General features: G+C 46.9%; 1 protein-coding gene across 10 annotated transcripts in view; it reads left to right on the forward strand.

Annotated features, from left to right (window-relative positions):
- EGLN1 (egl-9 family hypoxia inducible factor 1) overlaps positions 1 to 22,491 on the forward strand; it is a 501,918-nt gene that overhangs the window by 334,204 nt on the left and 145,223 nt on the right. For 3 of the 10 annotated variants that reach the window (XM_056566912.1, XM_056566908.1, XM_056566909.1), the window contains one exon: positions 19,671 to 19,709. The exons of 4 other annotated variants lie outside the window; for them this stretch is intronic. In XM_056566912.1, coding sequence (XP_056422887.1) covers positions 19,671 to 19,709 — 39 coding nt within the window. Of the gene's footprint in view, positions 1 to 19,670; positions 19,772 to 22,491 lie in introns of those variants that run through there. 3 more of the 10 variants (XR_008891419.1, XR_008891417.1, XM_056566913.1) reach the window with 2 other exon arrangements.

Genomic DNA, 22,491 nt, shown 5'->3' on the forward strand with positions numbered 1-22,491 from the left:
CGGTGTGAGATAACCTGCGGATGTGCTCTATGTGCCCCTACATTGCGGTCCCGTTCATACTTCGTTTCCGCAGTGTTAGAGGTATCCGTCAGCATCACGTCAAAAAGAGTGATGCTGACGTATACTGTAGCAGCTCCATCCATTTCTGAATGAGACGGGTACAGTATACATTCGCATCCCTTTTTTGACATGACAACAGACACCGATACTGCAGAAACGCAGTATGAATGGGGACTATTCATATAATGATGCCCTGTAAGCCAAAGGGGGCTCCTCTCCTACTTGGTCCTACCAGGCGGTCAGGCAACCAGATATGGCCTGAGTAGGGGTACTGCCCAGCCTGGGACGAACAGCGTGATAAAATATGGGGGCATTTCCTCCATTTCAGAAGCGACGTACCAAAATGATGTTCCACAAATAAAGAATTTGTAGGGAAAAAAAGCTTATTTCTATTTTTTTTCATTCACTTTGAAATAATTCTAGCCACACAATAAGGGCTCAACGTGCTCACTTTTGCCCTAGGTGAATACTTTAGGGGGTGTAGTTTTGAAAATGGGGTCACATCTGGGGGTGCGGTATTGTTCTGACAGCTGGAATGCTTTGCAAGATGAAGTGCAGACTATAATTTGTATAATGATATCCTGAAAGCCAAATGGTGCTCCTCTCCTTTTGGGTCCCACCGTGTGGCCATGCAACCAAATATGGTCTAAGCGGAGGTATTACCGAACACGGGACAAACAGCGTAATAAAATATGGGGCGTTTGCTACTTTTCAGATGCAATGTACAAAAAATATGTCCCACAAATAATGCATTTGTGAAAAAAAATGTTTTTTTTTATTTTTCTACTGACTTTGTATCCATTCCAGCCACACAAAAATGACTCAAAGTACTCACTTTTGGTCTAGATGAATACTTTAGGGGTGTAGTTTCCAAAATGGGGTCACTTGTGGGGGTGCGGTATGGTTCTGGCAGCTAAAACCCTTTGCAGGCATGAAGTGCCGCCTACAATCCATTCGGCCTAAAATGATGCTCTGAAAGCCAAATGGCGCTCCTATGCTTCTGGGTCCTACCACGCCGCCAAGGAACCAAATATGGCCTAAGCGGTGATATTTCCAAACACGGGCCTAGTAGCTTAATAAAATATAGGGTGCATTTCTTGCAATATCAGAAGTGATGTACAAAAAATATGTCCCACAAATGATGCATTTGTGAAAAAATGCAAATTTCGAATTTTTAACACTGACTTTGTAATAATTCCTGCCAAAAAACTATAGTGTTAAAATACTCACTGTACCCCCTAACGATACCTTGAGGGGTCTAGTTTTTAAAATAAGGTCATTTGGGGGGGGGGTGTTCCTATGTTCTACCACCTTCAAACTTCTGCAAACCTTGCATAGCACATAAAAAAATATGTACTTTTCAAATTTTCTAAATTTCAAGTTACCGTATTTATCGGCGTATAACACGCACTTTTTAGGCTAAATTTTTTTAGCCTAAAGTCTATGTGCGTGATATACGCCGATACACCCCCAGGAAAGGCAGGGGGAGAGAGGCCGTCGCTGCCCGCTTCTCTCCCCCTGCCTTCCCTGGGGTCTAGAGACCTGCTGCCGGCCCTTCTCTCCCCCTAGCTATCGGCGCCGCTGCCCGTTCTGTCCCCCTGACTATCGGTGCCGGCGCCGCTGCCCCGTTGCCTCCCCCCATCCACGGTGGCATAATTACCTGGGTCGGGTCCGCGCTGCTGCAGGCCTTCGGCGTGCATCCCCTGCGTTGTTGCTATGCACGGCGCACTGACGTCATGCGCCGCGCCGTGCAGCGCATAGCAACGACGGCGCCCTGGCTATCGGCGCCGGCAATGGGGCGTCGGCACCGATAGTCAGGGGGACAGAACGGGCAGTGGCGCCGATAGCCAGGAGGAGGGAAGGGCCGGCAGCAGGGCTCTAGACCCCAGGAAAGGCAGGGGGAGAGAAGCGGGCAGCGACGGCCTCTCTCCTCCTGCCTTTCCTGGGGGTATATCTGGGTATACACACGCACACACGCACCCTCATTTTACCATGGATATTTGGGTAAAAAACTTTTTTTACCCAAATATCCTTGGTAAAATGAGGGTGCGTGTTATAGGCCGGTGCGTGGTATACCCCGATAAATACAGTATATTGTTAGGCTTCTAATTAATTTTAAATGTTAATTAAAAACAAAAAAATGCTGTCAAAATAAAGTTGACATCTGAAAGTATAAGTTTTGTAAACTATTTGGTCAGTAAGTATAAATATATGCAACCTATTAGTGTTAAAATAGCAAAAAATCTTTTTTTTTTTTTTTTAAATGTCATGATTTTTTGCATGGTAAAAAAAAAACTACAAATGATATCAGCTTACTTTTACTATGTACATGAAGGACGACTTGTGACAAAAAAACTGTGTCGTAATTATCATGATTGGCAAAACTTTACCAGAGTTATTCTCTAATAAAGACAGACATTCCCCCATTTGAAAAACAGGCCTGGTCTTTCAGGGGCGTACAGGTTTACTTGTGCTTGTCCTTAAGGGGTTAAGGACTGAGCCCTCTTTTGCAATTCTGAACACTGTCACTTTATGCATTAATAACTTTGGGATGCTTTTACCGATTATTCTGATTGCGAGATTGTATTTTCGTGACATATTCTACTTTAACATAGTGGTAAATTTTTGTTGTTACTTGCATCCTTTCTTGGTGAAAAATCCCCAAATTTCATGAAACTCTGTCTGTAAGGAAAATGGATTTTCCAAATAAATTATATTTTGATTCACAAATACAATATGTCTATTTTATGTTTGCATCATAAAGTTGAGATGTTTTTACTTTTGGAAGACATCAGAGGGCTTCAAAGTTCAGTAGCGATTTTCCAATTTTTGACAAAATTTTCAAAATCTGAATTTTTCAGGGACCAGTTCAGTTTTGAAGTGGATTTGAGTCGTCTTCATATTAGAAATACCCCATAAATGACCCCATTATAGAAACTGCACCCCCAAAGTATTCAAAATGACATTCAGAAAGTGTGTTAACCCTTTAGGTGTTTCACAGGAATAGCAGCATCATTTTTTTACACTTGCATGTTCTTGTAGACCCAGTTTTTGAAAGGGGTAAAAGGAGAAAAAGAAAAAGCCCCCCAAAATTTGTACCCCAATTTCTCTCGAGTAAGGCAATATCTCATATGTGGATGTCAAGTGTTCTGTGGGTGCACTACAAGGCTCAGAAGGGAAGGAGTGACAATGGGATTTTGGAGAGTGAGTTTTTCTGAAATGGCTTTTGGGGGGCATGTAACATTTAGGAAGCCCCTATGGTGCCGGGACAGCAAAAAAAAAAAAAAAAAACTTGTTATACTATTTTGGAAACTGCACCCCTCAATGAACGTAACAAGGGGTCCAGTGAGCCTTAACACCCCACAGGTGTTTGACGACTTTTCGGTAAAGTCGGATGTGTAAATGAATAATTTTTTTTCACTAAAATGCTGGTTTTCCCCCAAAAATTTTACATTTTTATAAGGGGTTATAGGAGAAAATGCCCCCCAAAATTTGTAACCCCATCTCTTTTGAGTATGGAAATACCCCATGTGTGGACGTCAAGTGCACTGCGGGCAAACTACAATGCTCAGAAGAAAAGGAGTCACATTTGGCTTTTGGAAAGCAAATACACCCTGTGTCCTGAAGAGGTTAATAATACGATCAGGAAAAACTGGCATATGATCGAGCGTCACCCAGATCTAGAAGAAGTTTGCATACACAGTCCCCTAATTGCCTATAGACTTAATGGGGGAGATTTATCAAAATCTGTCCAGAGGAAATGTTGTCCAGTTGCCCATAGCAACCAATCAGATTGCTTCTTTCATTTTTAACAAGGCCTCTGCAAAATGAAAGAAGCGATCTGGTTGCTATGGGAAACTGGGAAACTTTTCCTCTGCACAGGTTTTGATAAATATTCCCCAATAAAACTAACGGCAATGCATTAAAGAACAGACAGGCTCGTAGGATTAAGTCAGAAAAAATCTAACTGGCTTATAGGTCATTTTCCTATAGGTAACTTTTTAGATGCAGAAATTAAACTTACTGCTAAATTATTACACCAGACAGAAAATTTACTCTCGGTGCCTGCAGGATGAATGTGAGACAATTCATAACCTGCAAGAGCACGTATGTATTGTACTATCTGATATGCCCATGCGGGCTGTATTACATAGGGAAAACAAAAAGAACGTTGTACTTATGAATCAAGGAACATTGGTGATCACTAAAAACAGGAGTGGGGGCTCCCAGATTAATTTCACGTATGTTAAATGTCGATAAAGGAGATGCATGGCCATGGAAGTTTGCAGGCATTGAGAGGGTTAAATGGCCTTATAGAGGAGGAGACAGGCACAAGTACTTGCTGCAAGCAGAAGCTCACTGAATTATGTGAACCAGAGTGCTCGGTCTTTTAGGTCTGAATGACCGTAATGAACTTTTCTTTAGTTTGTATATTGTTTTTACCATACTGTGTCCTGTATTATATTAAGTGTGTTTGTATTTGTACAGATATTTTTTTTCATAATTGGGTGCACAGTATGTATTAATGGTAAGGAGTAACCTCCTGTTACTCCTTACCATTAATACATACTGTGCACCATATTGTGAAAAAAAAATATCTGTACAAATACAAACACACTTAATGGACTTCACCGGGGGCCTGAGTAAATGCCTACTGGCGTGAAACAGAGGCTGTCGTCTGGGTGCATGCTCCTGCGGTCTTAAATCTGCTCTTTCTGGATGTGAATGTTAGGTCAGACAGTTCTGCATGTGGCTATGATATAAATTTAATCAGATAGCCTAGTAAGTATCCTACTCCCAACAAAATACAAAAAAGGCCTTTGATTCCTTGTGCATGCACTGGAGTAATTCACACAGACACACTTGGTCAGTGGTAAAATACATCTGATCTTTCTTAAGCAGGCCCCTGATTTATATAACCTCTGTAATTAGAATAGGTTCCCACCCCCTGCTAGGGGGAAAGGCATGCCACTCCTGAGTCATTCCCGGGCTTTCTTTGTTCAAAGTCTTCAGACGATGGTGGGGGCCAGATGAAGTGAGCAGAGAGGGGAGGGGCAGATGGGGAAGGGGGCTCCTAAATGAATCATTTTTTTACATGGAAGGAAAACATAGATACATCTATTACAAGCCAGCCCCCCCCCCCCCCCCCCCCAAAAAAAAAAAAATGATCATTTTACCTTTCCCTAATTTCCATCATCCTAACTCATCTGCCCCAATTTGTTTTCTCGAACGTTTCACTGTACTTTAGTTGACCCATGGCTTGTCCATGGACCCCCTTAGCCTCAGACTTTACACATATGGAGTCAGATGCTGTCCCTAAGGTTTACTGATTTTATAGTTTATAGCATTTTCGACAGCCTTCTCACACATCTTCTTTAAACAAGGCAAAACACAACACACAACAAAGGCTAGGATTATCAGGATTATAGGTATGGTTATTCCTATCTGGGCCAAAGTCTTTTTCCACACTCCAATCCAATCAAAATACTGATCACTGGGTTCTGAGATTCCAGAATTCTTTTTAAGTTCTATCGATAGATCTTCTAATTTCTTTATGGCTATGGTTACTTTACCATTGGGTCCTGTGTTGGCTGGTATATAGGTACAAAAGGTTTCCCCAAACATTTTACATACTCCCCCTGTTTCCGCCAACACCATATCTAATGCCATACGATTTTGCAATGTTATAGTAGATGTGAAGCTTAGTTGTTCCGCCTGACCTTTAAGAGCATCCACTGAGAAATGTATAAATCTCTGCTGATTATAATAGATATAGTTTATCCAATCTACATTCTTGTTTATGGAAATCTGGGTTATTATAGACTCAAATCCAGCTTTTACTTGATCTCTAGCTTTAAATTCATCTATAGCATCAATATATACATGGGGGTCAATGCTCCCAGCAGGGGCTGCACGTTTACTTCTAGAGTGTGATTTGGGTTCCTCTGTATGTTCAGTAGTGAAAATGTGTATGGGCATAAGAACCTTAGCTAGTGTGCATTCTCCAGTCCAGTTCCCTTCTAATCGAGTTCTGAGTTTCATATCCCCACAAAATAAATATATGTCCCCTAGTGACTGGACCTGGTTCTGTAACTTGGTTTTGTCTATTTCCCTATACGAGGAGCAATAACCCTTGCTAAAGATCCCCCTAAATCTACCCTGGTTTCCTGGGACAGAATAACAAGTGTAGTTCCCAGGGTAGATAGTTATGCTGTCTCCTGGCTTGGGGGTGTTGGTAGTTATAGGGTATTCTTTCTTCCAGTTCTCACAACTGATGTGGTCTGTGGAACTATTAGTGTACAGGCTAAGAAAGCATTCCTCTGCCTGTTCAGGAATATTTAATGGTACTGTACCTAGATGGGGTCTTGCACTGCCACAAACATAGCAGCCGGATTTATTGGACTTGTCAGCGGAGTTCCTCATCCATTCTAACCAGAGATTTGTATCAGAGTATCCTGTCTCTATGGCCATGGTGTCTTCAAAAATGGGGTTGGCAATAGCTACCATTTTATTATATTATATTCTCCCTGCATGATGACATGTCCCTGTTTTGATCAGGGTCATTCAGGTGAGTAAGGATTTCCCATTTAAATCCTTTCTTCTTAAGGCACTTTCTGGCTTATATCTCCAGTCCTCCCCTGTGTTCCACCTTACTGCTCCCCAATAGGCACACTTATCCCTCCAGTACTCATCAGTGACACAAATATAAGTTGACTGAGATGGGTGATACATACTACATTGCCAGCGCTGGTTTGGACAGCTAACTACGTTACAGTAATCAAAGGAAAGTGATGCCACATGGGTGTTTGAGGAATTATACCAGAATGTGGGTAGGTCACTTTTTCGAGTAATGGAAACTTCTTGGCCTAGTGCCATAGATACTGAAAAAAGGATATGTATAATCATCATGGTCTGGACAGCGTAGCTTTTTAGTCCTCTGGTGCTGATGCCTTCTTGCAGTGGGAGACGTGGATCCAAGTGTTCTTCCCTCCCACTTTAACTGAAGTGGCTGTGGTCAGCAAGACTTGGAATGGACCATCAAATCTGGGCTTGAGAGGGTTCTTTCTCACAAATTTCTTTATTAGTACCCAATCACGAGTCAATAGCTTGTGAGTTCCAGTATCTGCTTCAGGATCTGGAATAGAAGAAAACACTCGGGCATGTATCTTAGTCAACTCTGTTGACAATGCGGTCACATAATTAGTTAGGGCATCAGATTGCATTTGTAGCTGCTGAGAATAGTAACACCCTAATCTAGGAGCAGTGCCGAACAAGTTCTTATAAGGGGATATTGAATGTTCTCCTCTAGGGGTGTATCTGACACTATAGAGGGCTATGGATAAACTATCAGGCCAGGGCAAACCAGTTTCTTGGGACATTTTCAACATATGCGTTTTAAGGGTACCATTCATCCTTTCAACATTCCCACTGCTCTGGGGATGATAGGGGGTGTGAAAAGACAAAGTAACTCCTAGTGCAGACCAAATTTCTTTAGTCAATGTGGCTGTGAATGCAGGTCCTTGGTCACTTTCTATTACTTCTGGTACTCCATACCGACACACTATTTCACTGAGTAGTTTCTTGGCCATGGTTTTGGCTATCATATTGACTACCACGTAGGCCTCCGGCCATCCCGAGAACATGTCCACCACCACAAGGGCGTATTCAAATCTTCCGCTCTTTGGCATCTGGATGTGGTCGATCTGTATCCTTTGGAATGGATATAATGGTTTTGCCAGGTGTTTCTGGGGTGTCTTCTCTGTACGGCCTGGATTACATTTTGCACAAATAGCGCAGGACTTGCAGTAAATGTCTGTTAGTGGCGTGATCCCTGGTGCTGTATAATATTTCTGGATGAGGGCATTCATGAGAGTTTTTGACAGATGAACAGCACCATGTATGTGCCCACTGTACCACTGCTGGATACATACTTCTTTGTAAGCAGGGTTTCCTGTTATTTTCGAATAAGCCATTCCTATTCAACATGGCCCCCTTCTGTTTCCATATGGCTTTTTCTTCAGCACTTGCTGCCTCTTGAAGTTCTTTCAGTTGGGATTTGTCCACTGGTAGGGTTTGTAGAGCCCGCATTGAAGTATTTTCCACTCTGCTCTTCTCTTACTGTGAGTTTCTGGCTGCTTGCTTGGCTGCAGAATCCGCTAGGTGATTGCACTTTGCTTCCCTAGAGTTCAATCGTCCCTGAGCCCTCACTTTCAGAATCGCCACTTGAGTTGGGAGGAGTAGAGCATCCATCAGATCCCTGATGGCCATGCTATGTTTCATTGGTGTTCCCGCTGCTGTCAGAAAGCCTCTGGTTCTCCAGATGACTCCAAAATCATGTGTGATGCCAAAACCATATCTCGAATCTGTGTGGATATTTGCTGTTTTTCCTTATGCCAGGCAGCATGCCATGGTCAGGCCTTGAAGTTCAGCTTCTTGTGCTGACATGGTAGGAGGTAGGGCCTCAGCTTTTAGTACTGCATCTTCTGTTGTGACGGCATATCCTGTGTGGTATCTTCCGTGTTCGTCTGCAAATCTTGAACCGTCCACAAACATAGTGAGGTCTGGATTGGGCAGAAGGGGTTTCACTTACAGTTGGCAAGTGTGCGGTTTCCATTTTCATGAGTTCATGGGAGTGTTTTGTGTGACTGGAATCCTCATGACCATCTTCATCATCATCTTTCCCTTTGTCTCCCCCCCTCAGGAAGTGGAAGCAGAGTGGAAGGATTAAATACATTGCATCGCAGTAGAGTGACATTGTCGGGTATCAACAGGGAGCATTGGAGCCTGAGATGCCGTGCTGTGGAGAGATGTTTGGTTTGAGTCTGGTTTAGTATAGCAGAGATTTCGTGTGGAGCCAGAAGAATGAGTTGGTGTCCCAGAACTAGGTCTGCAGTTTTATCCAGACGTGCTTGTGCAGCAAACACAGCTCTAAGGCAGGATGGGTTTCCTCTGGCCACAGCATCAAGTCTGCAGGAGTAGTAGCCTATTGGTCGCATTCTGTTGCCATGAGACTGAGAGAGGACTCCAGTAGCATGTCCCTGTCGCTCTGACACATACAGTTTAAAAATCTTATCATAGTCCGGTAGTCCCAGAGCAGGTGCTGAGGTGATGGCATTTTTTAGATTGAAGAAGTTGGAAATGGCTTCCTCAGGAAGGTCAGAGGGGTCTGTCTTCAAGGTCATAGAGTGGTTGCATCAATAGAGAGGCCTCTGGGATCCATAACCGACAGTAAGAGATTAATCCTAGGAAAGCATGTAGAGCCTTGGGCCCTGCTGGTATTGGAAGGTTGTGTATTGTTTGCACTCTGTCCTGAGTAAGGTGTCTAGTTCCTTGCGAAATGTAATGACCAAGGAACACAACTGAGGTGGAGCACCATTGAAGTTTCTGTTTGGAGGCTTTGCAACCCTGATCGGCTAGGTAACAGAGCAGGCTTTGAGTGTCTCTCAGCAGATGGAAGGTCGTCAGCACACAGAAGGAGATCATCCACATATGATTGAAGCACTATAGATGGGTTCTGCGCTTGCCAAGTGGATAGGATGAGAGTCATGGCCTTGGAAAACTGGCTAGGGGAGTTCTGAGCTCCTTGAGGCATCACGGTCCAGGTGTACTATTGTCCTTCATGAGTGAAAGCAAATAGGTACCAGCATTTCGGATCTAAAGGTATACTGAAGAAAGCATTAGATAAGTCCACGAATGTGAAATACTTGGCAGTAGGAGGCACTATCCAATGCTGTGGCCTCATTGACAGCTCTCAGGTCTTGAGCCATCCTGTATTTTTCAGGCTCTCCCTTTGGAGTCTTCTTTTTAATTGGAAACAGAGGCGTGTTACACAGAGATGTGCAGGGTGTAAGAGCCCCATTGTTGATTAAGGTCTGAACTTGTTTAGTGATTGCTTCTGATTGGGCACTCTTCAATGGGTACTGCGGATTCCTTGGAAGGGGTGCTCCTGGTTTAAGGACAGCAGGCACTGGTGGTACTCTTAGGCGACCTATCTCTTCAGGTCCAGTTGACCACAGATATTCCGGTATACGGGCCAACACTTCAGGCGGTATAGTGGTTGGAGAAGCTTGTTCCAGGGCCAGGAGTAAAGGGATTGAGCACAAGGCAGAGATATCCTCGGTCTCTAATGGAGAGGACACAGAGATGGTACCATCTTCTCCAAATCGGATAGTGGCTTACAGTCTTGACAGGACGTCTGCACCCAGCAGGTTGAGTGGGCAGGTGGAGGAAGCAACAAATCTAGCCAGCAAGTGAGGAAAATTAGAAATCTGTAGAGGCTTCGTGAGTGGGCTGCTCCTAGGGATACCATCAACACCCACACAGAAGACATCAGTGGTGGACAGGAAAGAGGGATCAGGTAGATCTTGAGCCCTAATAACGCTTCTGGCTGCACCTGTGTCTATCAGGAAAGTGATGGGATGTCCCTCGATGGGTAGAGTAATTCTAGCCAAAGGGCCATCTTTGTTGTTTGCTGATACTGCCATAGCTGGTGAGTGAGACACAGGCTTGCCCAAATCCTATGGGAGCAGATCCATATGGTTCTGCACGAGTCTTTGTCCTTGGCTTGGGTAGTACCTGGGGTCTGGTGTACCAGGGAGTCCATTATGTTTCTGGTGCTGGTAATTGCCTGAATACTGGCCCTGATGGGGGTCTGATCTTCTTGGGGATCTGCAGTCACTTTGAAAGTGCCCAGGTTTGTTGCAGTTATAACAGACTGAAGGTTGGCGTCGTCCAGGCGGTGGGTTAGGGAGGTCCTCAGTCATCATAAGAGGGGTTGGCTTCTTGGTGAGAGCATGGCTGGACTCTAACCCTTTTGCCACTTAGAGTAGGGTATCAAGGTCAACACTCTGTATTCCGGGCGTGACGGTACAAGGCCCTTCTTTATGGGAGCCTTCAGGCCATTGACAAAAGCAGAGGACAACATCTGTGAATGTGATTTGTTGGACAAGGTCATAGAAGAGTTGCTTGAGTCGGGCATAGAATTTTTCAACCGATTTGCCTTTGTCTTGACTAACATCATGGACATTGGTCGCTTGATCGGCTAATCTGTCTTGGGCCCACTTCAACAGGCGTTCACAGAAATAGGTGCCTGACTGGTATGTGGTATCTTCAGGGTAGTGTCCTTTCCTAAGATCAGGTTCCATAATTGGCCAGTAAGCATCCCCAGCCTTAATCTGAAATATCCTCTGTAGATCCTTCAATGAAGCTGAGTAGGTCTGTTGGATTTCCCGGATCCTACGGTAAAAGGGCATTGATTGCTTTTCTGGGTCTGGGAGCTGAGCAACAAGAGTAGCTGCTTGAGAAGGGCTAAAGGTACCATACATAGTAGGGGCATCATGAGGGGCATTGCCCCGTGTATAATCCTTGGGCCACCTTGAAGCTGATGGGGTGTCTTCAAAAGGGGTCTCAGACTGATTCCTTGGGTCATATGCTGACATATTGACACTTTTGGGTGTAAAAGGCATGGTGGTTGGTAGTTGCCAAGTAGGTGCCAGTTGGGTCCCTCGTCCTTTGAGATGGGGTCCTGGTCCATAAGGGTCCACAGGGAAGATAACCTCAGCAGCAGATGTGTGAGATTGGAACTGCTGAGTTGGGGCCACTCCTGCCAGATCTATGCCTCCACTGGCTACCTCAGATTTGTTTTTCTCATCCTTCTGCTCCTCACTGTCTTCTGATCCATCCGTAGAGAGAGTGAGAACAGGTACCGGAGGGACATGATAGGAACCATCTAAGTTAAGTACAGGGTAGATAAGGACAGGTTTTATGGGTGTAGCAAGATGGCTGCTAGGAATGGAAGGAACTGTAGGAGCAGTGGGTGCCTCAATATGGCTATTGAGGGCAGAAGAGGACATTGGAACAGTGACTGTCCCAAAATGGCTGCTGGGGGTGGAGGAAGATGTTGGAACAGTGACTGTCCCAAAATGGCTTCTGGGGGCGGAGGAAGTGGGAATACTGAGTGAGTCAACATGGCTGCTAAGGGCGGAAGTGGGAGGAACTTCACTTCCGGCATTGGGAACATGGTTACTAAGGGTGGAAGTGGGAGTACATGATGAGTTGACATGGTTGCTAGGGGCGGAAATGGGAGGAACTTCACTTCTGGGAGTGGTAACATGGCTACCTCCATATGGAGAAAGCATGGGATATATGGAGGAAGAAACAATGGGGGTAGAGATTTTAGGGTGCGGCCTGTGCCTGCCACAACTATAACAAATATCATTCCATAAGGAATTTTGAGCACCACAATGAAAACATGATCAATAAGGATATGGTGGTGGCTGATTACACCCTCCAACATTGGATGCAGATGGTACAGAAGGTATTTCATCTATATTTTCACATTTATGATAGACACATAATTTGGTCCCCTTTTTCTATTTCTTGCTCTAACCATCCCTCCTTATGTACAAATTTAGCCATACTAAACCATGCTTCCGCTGACTTGAGCAATTTTCTGTCCATTAAGACTCCTTTCTTTGTTCTAAGTGCTATTCTCCATAATTCAGGTTGTAAACGCCCCCCCCCCCCCCCCCCCCCCCCCGCTGTGTATGGTATCCCACATACTTTTAACAGCCTATCTATTCTTCTCACATTCCCTTCCCCCTCTCTTTCTGCCACCAAGTCACATGCCAAAAAACTTTTCTCTGGCCTCACAATCTTTTGCCCCATCTCTCTTGAGATCCAAATCCTTCACTCTATTCTTCTCCTTAACTTTCACTGTCCCAATATTCTGTCTATGTGCTGCACACACTATCCCCCCCTGCTCAGCCCCCCTGCTTCCTTCAACACAACACAGAGAGGCTGAACAGGCAATGTAAGCAAGCCTCAACCCTGCACTTAAAATCTCCCTCTCTCAGCAAGAGCCCACAAGGCCCTCCCCTTCCTTCTCTTTCTTGGTGGACAGTGGGCTGCAGCTGCAAAACCTCCAGCTGTTTGCACAACTGAAACCCCTCCTGTACTTTAGAAGATATCTTTTAAAACACTAACACAGTAGAATTCAATCAACAAACACTTTTGAACTAGATCTAGTAATACATTAGCTAGCTTAACACGTAATTCATGGACACGAGACAAAACAAGACACAACACATATACAATGAGTGTTACGCCTAGCGCTCCGGGTCCCCGCTCCTCCCCGGAGCGCTCACGGCGTCTTTCTCCCTGCAGCGCCCCGGTCAGTCCCGCTGACCGGGAGCGCTGCACTGTCTTGGCCGTTGGGGATGCGATTCGCACAGCGGGACGCGCCCGCTCGCGAATCGCATCCCAGGTCACTTACCCGTCCCGGTCCCCTGCTGTCATGTGCTGGCGCGCGCGGCTCCGCTCTCTAGGGCGCGCGCGCGCCAGCTCTCTGAGACTTAAAGGGCCAGTGCACCAATGATTGGTGCCTGGCCCAATTAGCTTAATTGGCTTCCATCTGCTCCCTGGCTATATCTAGTCTCCTCCCTTGCACTCCCTTGCCGGATCTTGTTGCCTTGTGCCAGTGAAAGCGTTTAGTGTGTCCAAAGCCTGTGTACCTGAACTTCTGCTACCCATCCTGACTACGAACCTTGCCGCCTGCCCCCGACCTTCTGCTACGTCTGACCTTGCCTCTGCCTAGTCCTTCTGTCCCACGCCTTCTCAGCAGTCAGCGAGGTAGAGCCGTTGCTAGTGGATACGACCTGGTTGCTACTGCCGCAGCAAGACCATCCCGCTTTGCGGCGGGCTCTGGTGAAAACCAGTAGCTTCTTAGAACCGGTCCACTAGCACGGTCCACGCCAATCCCTCGCTGACACAGAGGATCCACTACCTGGAAGCCGAATCGTGACAGTAGATCCGGCCATGGATCCCGCTGAGGTGCCGCTGCCAAGTCTCGCTGACCTTACCACGGTGGTCGCTCAGCAATCGCAGCAGATTGCCCAACAAGGACAGCAGCTGTCGCAGTTGACCGCCACGTTACAGCAACTTCTGCCTCTGCTACAGCAGCAACCATCTCCTCCGCCAGCTCCTGCACCTCCTCCGCAGCGAGTGGCCGCTCCTAGCCTCCGCTTGTCCCTGCCGGACAAATTTGATGGGGACTCCAGACTCTGCCGCGGATTTTTGTCTCAGTGTTCCCTGCATATGGAGATGATGTCGGACTTGTTTCCTTCAGAACGGTCTAAGGTGGCGTTTGTAGTAAGCCTTCTTTCAGGAAAGGCCTTGTCTTGGGCCACACCGCTCTGGGACCGCAATGATCCTGCCACAGCCACAGTCCAGGCCTTCTTCACTGAACTCCGGAGTGTCTTCGAGGAGCCAGCCCGAGCTTCTTCTGCCGAGACTGCCCTGTTGAACCTGGTCCAGGGTAATTCTTCCGTTGGCGAGTATGCCGTACAATTCCGTACTCTTGCTTCAGAATTATCCTGGAATAACGAGGCTCTCTGCGCGACCTTTAAAAAAGGCCTATCCAGTCGCATCAAGGATGTGCTGGCCGCACGAGAGATTCCTGCCAATCTGCAAGAACTCATCCATCTAGCTACCCGCATTGACATGCGTTTTTCTGAGCGACACCAAGAGCTCCGCCAGGAAAAAGACTTAGATCTCTGGGCACCTCTCCCACAGTATCCGTTGCAATCTACGCCTGGGCCTCCCGCCGAGGAGGCCATGCAAGTGGATAAGTCTCGCCTGACCCAGGAAGAGAGGAATCGCCGTAGGGAAGAAAATCTCTGTCTTTACTGTGCCAGTACCGAGCATTTCTTGGTGGATTGCCCTATCCGTCCTCCACGCCTGGGAAACGCACGCACGCACCCAGCTCACGTGGGTGTGGCGTCTCTTGGTTCCAAGTCTGCTCCTCCACGTCTCACGGTACCCGTGCGGATTTCTTCTTCAGCCAACTCCTCCCTCTCAGCCGTGGCCTGCTTGGACTCCGGTGCCTCTGGAAATTTTATTTTGGAGTCATTTGTTAATAAATTCAGCATCCCGGTGACCCGTCTCGTTAAGCCGCTCTACATTTCCGCGGTCAACGGAGCCAGATTGGACTGCACCGTGCGTTACCGCACAGAGCCCCTCCTCATGTCTATTGGACCCCACCTTGAGAGGATTGAGTTCTTTATTCTCCCCAACTGTACCTCTGAGGTCCTCCTCGGTCTGCCTTGGCTCCGGCTTCATTCCCCCACCATTGATTGGACCACCGGGGAGATCAGGAACTGGGACTCTGCCTGCCACAGGAAGTGCCTCTCCCCCCCTCCCAGTCCCGTCAGGCAAGCCTCTGTGCCTCCCCATGGTCCCCGTCCTGGTGTCACACTGCCCCGTGCCAGGCCTCGCCCTCTGCCCTCCCTCCCCATTCCCACTCCTGCTGTACTGCCTGCCGTTGAGGAAATCCTCCATTCTTTCCCGGTGTCCTCATCCCAGGGGAGGCAGTTACCGGACAAAGAGAAGGGGAGACCTAAGGGGGGGGGTACTGTTACGCCTAGCGCTCCGGGTCCCCGCTCCTCCCCGGAGCGCTCACGGCGTCTTTCTCCCTGCAGCGCCCCGGTCAGTCCCGCTGACCGGGAGCGCTGCACTGTCTTGGCCGTTGGGGATGCGATTCGCACAGCGGGACGCGCCCGCTCGCGAATCGCATCCCAGGTCACTTACCCGTCCCGGTCCCCTGCTGTCATGTGCTGGCGCGCGCGGCTCCGCTCTCTAGGGCGCGCGCGCGCCAGCTCTCTGAGACTTAAAGGGCCAGTGCACCAATGATTGGTGCCTGGCCCAATTAGCTTAATTGGCTTCCATCTGCTCCCTGGCTATATCTAGTCTCCTCCCTTGCACTCCCTTGCCGGATCTTGTTGCCTTGTGCCAGTGAAAGCGTTTAGTGTGTCCAAAGCCTGTGTACCTGAACTTCTGCTACCCATCCTGACTACGAACCTTGCCGCCTGCCCCCGACCTTCTGCTACGTCTGACCTTGCCTCTGCCTAGTCCTTCTGTCCCACGCCTTCTCAGCAGTCAGCGAGGTAGAGCCGTTGCTAGTGGATACGACCTGGTTGCTACTGCCGCAGCAAGACCATCCCGCTTTGCGGCGGGCTCTGGTGAAAACCAGTAGCTTCTTAGAACCGGTCCACTAGCACGGTCCACGCCAATCCCTCGCTGACACAGAGGATCCACTACCTGGAAGCCGAATCGTGACAATGAGTTACAATGCAAAGAGGGTCCCGAGAATATGTTATTTGTTTTGGGGAGTCCCTGGAAATATGTTATTTTAAGAATACACACAGTCCAATGCCAGTCTACTCCAAAATTCAATTTCCCTAAGAGACATAGGCCCAGCTAATTGGCGTCCTGCACCAAAAATCAATTCTCCCTGACTACCCTCCTGCCAGGATCCTACTTATTCACTCACACACACTTCATACACACTCGGGTAGTAGATAGTTACTTAAATGACAGGTACTGGGTAAAATAACACTGGGTGAGATTACCTGACTCGTTTGAGTCACAAGCAAATCGTCTTAGAGCAGAAAGATAAGACAAAGGGGAGACAGGGGTACATTTGGCTAGGTACAAGAATGTCCTACCACACACTTGGAGTTGATCAAGCTCCATCTGCCATCTGGCCTTTGTTTAAATCTCTACTCCGTATCCAGCAACTTGCCGATGAGCCTGAAAAAATCCAGTGCCCCACGTTGGGCGCCAATTCTGATATAGATTTAATCAGATAGCCTGGTAAGTATCCTACTCCCGACCAAATACAAAAAAGGCCTTTGATTTCTTGTGCATGCACTGGAGTAATTTACACAGACACACTTGGTCAGTGGTAAAATACTTCTGATCTTTATTAAGCAGGCTCCTGATTTATATAACCTCTTTAATTAGAATAGGTTCCCACCCCCTGCTAGGGGGAAAGGCATGCCACTCCTGAGTCATCCCCGGGTTTTCTTTGTTCAAAGTCTTCAGACGATGGTGGGGGCCAGATGAAGTGAGCAGAGAGGGGAGGGGCAGATGGGGAAGGGGGCTCCTAAATGAATCATTTTTTTACATGGAAGGAAAACATAGATACATCTATTACAGCTATAACAAATATTTTTATTTTATTTATTTTAGTTTTTTTGTTTTGTTTTGTTTGTTTGTTTGTTTTAAAGGGGGTAAATAGAATTTCTATTAAGGTAGAAACTTTTTTACATTTATAAAATAATTACACTAAGCTCCACTAGGGAATTTTTATAAGCAATCATTAGATTGCTTATATCATTCAATGCTATGCTATTACCTGAGGCAAATTGTATTAGAGTGGCAGACACACAGGCCTGGTGAAGGCCTTTAGCTAGTATGGAAACGGGATCGACAACACAAAAACATGCTGCAGAGGTGGTAATTGGGCAGTCAACAGGTGCAGCACCTGTCATTCGATCTTTTAAAGGCTGTGATTGCTATTGATCCAGCCACTTAAAGGGGTTGTCTGGCGAAAAGCAACTCAACAGGGAGTTCTGGCTGCTGATAGCAAAAGTAAATACCTTCAGGATCAGCAATACCTTTCATTTGAGGGTTTACAATGAGCTGCCAGGAACTCCATAAACGTGGTGACTTGAGAAATAATATTTTTTTTTAAAGTTAATATTATACACATGTAACACGTTTCAGGATCGAACTGACCCCTTCATCAGACATGATCAAATGACATACAACAGGTACAATAAATAGTAAAGGCTAAAGGTCAACAGGGCGTCATGCCATAGGCACGCAGCGGAGGTCTCCACCCCCCCCCCTCCCTCTCCCTGAGAGCTGCGATCCTTCCCCGGAGGGAGAGCGCGGGATGGACCAGTCTATGATATATTTAGGTGCCGGGCTGATGGTCGTTGGAGAAGGGAAGACAGATTGGAGGAATGTGAGAAGGGCTGTGGTGAAGAGAAGAGCGGCCGGAGGGAAGAAGTGGTGAGACTTTGCAAGTTGGAGTATGGTGAGTGACAGACGATGCTGCGTCTCACCCCCTACTTGAGATCTGAGATGGTCCGTCCCAAAGCTGTGTGGGTGAAGGAGAGGCACCACGTGATGAGGCAGTCACGTGGAAAACTCCTGGCGTGCTGCCAAGGAGTGCGTTCAGAGCAGAAGAAAATCAAAAGCAAACATATGCTGCTCTGGACAGTTCGTAAAATGGACTAAAAGATTTTTTTATAGAAGTAATTGACAAATCTGTTTAACTTTCTGGCACCAGTTGATTAAAAAAAAAATGTTTTCCATGGGAGTACCCCTTTAACTTTGGTGGCTATCTCTGGTTATTTGCTCCGGTAACTCCGGCAAGGCTTGTGTGTAATCAGTATAACATCTGTACCTATTCATTGACTCTGCAAAGTTTATTAGCTATGGAAATGTTAGCCTTGGTGACTCTTGGTTTACTGGATTTGGTACCCCCGGCAAGGTTACCAGTGTATTATCAATATAACATCTGCACCTATGCATTAACCCTCTACAGTCCACTAGCCATGGAAATGTTCCGTTAAAGAGTACCTGTCATCAATAAAAACTTTTAATATGTTGTTCATAATCATTAATGAAGAGATATTGTAATATATCTTCATTAAAAAATATTAATATTTATACCAGTTTTTTCATTTTATACTTTTGGCCACTAGGGGTCTCTCTTCTATGCCTGGTCTGCAGGCAGCTTCCTATGCTTTTCATAGTAAGTGTACAGCTTTTAGGACTAATGCTGAAAGGGCTCTGGTCCTTCCACCGGAAGTTCAGTACTCTCAGCTCAGGACTCGCTCCCAGCCTGTGAGCTACAAGCCTGCACATGCCTCTCATATAACAGAGGCCAGTCACCTCCCCCTCCCCCTGCTCTGTGTTCTCCCTGGCCCTCACCACACATTATCTTATACATTGTATTATCTCACTGCACTCCCTGCTCAGTGCCCCCCCCCCCCCCTCCTGACATTCATCTTAATTACTGCCTCTGTAATTGCTCCCACCGCCCCTGGTTCTCAGCATTGACTTTTTAGTGCAGAGAGACACAGGGGAGAGAGAGAGACAGGCTGCCGTCCCTCCCCTGTACTTAGTCTGTATGCACACTGCAGAGCAGTGTTTCCCAACCAGGGTGCCTCCAGCTGTTGCAAAACTACATCTCCCAGCATGCCCGGACAGCTGTTGGCTGTCTGGGCATGCTGGGAGTTGTAGTTTTGCAACAGCTGGAGGTGCCCTGGTTGGGAAACACTGCTGCAGAGGGAGAGCAGCATACAGGAAGACTGTCAGAAGCAGAGTCCCGGCCAGGCTTCATGTGACATCATGCCTGCTGGGACCCGCCTCCTTCCCTCCCTCAGAAAGACAGTGCTCCTGAGATAATGAAGATGGATAAAAAAAAGGTATTTCCACAGCGTTTTAAACCTCAATAAACACAGGGATAGGCATAGTTAGAGTAAGGGACAGATGGAGAGGGGGATCAGGGAAAGTTTAGATGATGACAGGTACTCTTTAACACTGGCAATGTTACTGTTGTATTACCAATAGAACACCTGCCTCTACGCATTTACCTGGTAAAGTTACTAGCCACAGAAATTCTACCTTGGTGGTCCTCTTAGTGGTAATTACTCTGTTCTTGTAACTCTATAAAGTCTGCTATCTCGCTAAGCTTGGGGAAACGTTAACTCTTCTGTGCCTCTCACAGTATTCATTTCTATCTTATTCTGGAACAGGGAAACATCTTATCTGCCCAGAATATAATCGACTGAACAGTGAGTGACTCTTTCCCTATTGTATTCTACATATGACTATGATGATATGAAGAAGGTTGGGGGTAAGAAAAACACTTTTTGAACTAATATTTTCTTAGGTGCCGTATATTGCTGGTATTAACCTCTTCAGGACGCAGGGCGTATGGATACGCCCTGCATTTTGAGTCCTTAAGGACGCAGTGCGTATCCATACGCCCGTGGGAATTCCGGTCCCCACCGCTAGCCGGTTGGGGACCGTAGCCGGATGCCTGCTGAAATCGTTCAGCAAGCATCCCGGCATATCGCCCAGGGGGGTCATTATGCCCCCCCATGTCTGCGATGGCCGCAGATCGCTGGACAATTCAGTCCAGCGATCTGCAGCGATTCCGGGTCAATCGGGTCTCCAGTGACCCGGAATTACTGGCTGATCGGGGCCATCTCTGACGGCCCCGAACAGCCGGAGCCAGCAGGGGTGAGCCACCTCACGATCGCCCTGATTCGTGGGGCGGTTTACCGGCCGACCAATCAGGGCGCCTGCTGCGGGTGTCACTCCCGCAACCCGCTCCTCCCCTCTTCCGGAGGACGTGAGCGGGTGCGGGAAGAAGACCCCGGGTGCTGGGGACCCCGATCCCCGGTGTCCCTGTTGGGATCGGGGCCCCAGGAGCGAGGGCCGCAGCGAGGGACTGACCTGCAGTGGAGCAGCAGCAAGAGGTGAGTGACAGCCTCCTGCTGTTGCTTAGCAACAGCTCCCAGCATGCAAAAAGGGCATGCTGGGAGCTGTAGTTATGCAACAGCAGGAGGCAGACCACCACAACTCCCAGCATTCCCTTATGGGCATGCTGGGACTTATAGTTTTGCAACAGCTGGAGGCACATTTTTTCCTTCAGCTGTTGTATAACTACAACTCCCAGCTTGCACAAACAGCTAAAGTGCATGCTGGGAGTTGTAGTGGTGCATCTGCTGGTTGCATAACTACAACTCCCAGCATGCCCTTATAGTTTTGCAACAGCTGGAGGCACATTTTTTCCTTCAGCTGTTGTATAACTACAACTCCCAGCTTGCACAAACAGCTAAAGTGCATGCTGGGAGTTGTAGTGGTGCATCTGCTGGTTGCATAAATACATAGTTACATAGTTACATAGTTAGTACGGTCGAAAAAAGACATATGTCCATCAAGTTCAACCAGGGAATTAAGGGGTAGGGGTGTGGCGCGATATTGGGGAAGGGATGAGATTTTATATTTCTTCATAAGCATTAATCTTATTTTGTTCCAGGAATGTATCTAATCCTGTTTTAAAGCTGTTAATTGTTCCTGCTGTGACCAGTTCCTGAGGTAGACCGTTCCATAAATTCACAGTCCTCACGGTAAAGAAGGCGTGTCGCCCCTTGAGACTAAACTTTTTTTTTCTCCAGACGGAGGGAGTGCCCCCTCGTCCTTTGGGGGGGTTTAACCTGGAACAGTTTTTCTCCATATTTTTTGTATGGGCCATTAATATACTTATATACGTTTATCATATCCCCCCTTAAACGTCTCTTCTCAAGACTAAACAATTGTAACTCCTTTAATCGCTCCTCATAGCTAAGATGTTCCATGCCCCATATTAGTTTAGTCGCGCGTCTCTGCACCCTTTCCAACTCCGCAGTGTCCCTTTTATGGACAGGTGACCAAAACTGAACAGCATATTCCAGGTGAGGCCGTACCAATGCTTTATAAAGGGGGAGTATTATGTCCCTGTCCCTTGAGTCCATGCCTCTTTTGATACATGACAATATCCTGCCGGCTTTGGAAGCAGCAGCCTGACATTGCATGCTATTCTGTAGTCTGTGATCTACAAGTACACCCAGATCCTTCTCTACCAGTGACTCTGCCAGTTTAATCCCCCCTAAGACATACGATGCATGCAGGTTATTAGTACCCAGATGCATAACTTTACATTTATCCACATTGAACCTCATTTGCCAAGTGGATTCCCAGACACTTAGTCTATCCAAGTCATCTTGTAACTTATGCACATCCTCTATAGACTGTACTGTGCTACAAAGCTTGGTGTCATCTGCAAAGATAGAACTCCCAGCATGCCCATTGACTGTCGGTGACTGCTGAGAGTTGTAGTTTTGCAACAGCTGAAGGCACACTGGTTGTGAAACTCTGAGTTTTTTTTACCTAACTCAGTGTTTCACGACCGGTGTGCCTCCAGCTGTTGCAAACTACAACTCCCAGCATGCACTGTATATGCTGGGAGTTGTAGTTTTTCAACAGCTGGAGGCAAACTGATTGTGAAACACTGAGTAAGGTCACAAACTCAGTGATACATAACCAGTGTGCCTACAGCTGTTGCAAAACGAAAACTCTCAGCATGTACAGTCTGTCAGCGCATGCTGGGAGTTGTAGTTTTGCAACAGCTGGATGTCCCCCCCCCAATGTGAACGTACAGGGTACACTCACATGGGCGGAGGTTTACAGTAAGTATCCGGCTGCAAGTTTGAGCTGCGGCAAATTTTCTGCCACAGCTCAATCTGCCAGCGAGAAACTACTGTGAATACCCGCCCATGCGACTGTACCCTAAAAACACTACACTACACTAACACAAAATAAAATCAAAAGTAAAAAACACTACATATACACATACCCCTACACAGCCCCCCTCCACTCCCCAATAAAAATGAAAAACGTCTGGTACGCCACTGTTTCCAAAACCGAGCCTCCAGCTGTTGCAAAACAGCTACTCCCAGTATTGCCTGACAGCCGTTGACTGTCCAAGCATGCTGGGAGTTTTACAACAGCTGGAGGAACCCTGTTTGG

Source organism: Hyla sarda, chromosome 3, assembly GCF_029499605.1.
Source record: "Hyla sarda isolate aHylSar1 chromosome 3, aHylSar1.hap1, whole genome shotgun sequence".
In the NCBI taxonomy this organism is placed as follows: Eukaryota; Metazoa; Chordata; class Amphibia; order Anura; family Hylidae; genus Hyla; species Hyla sarda.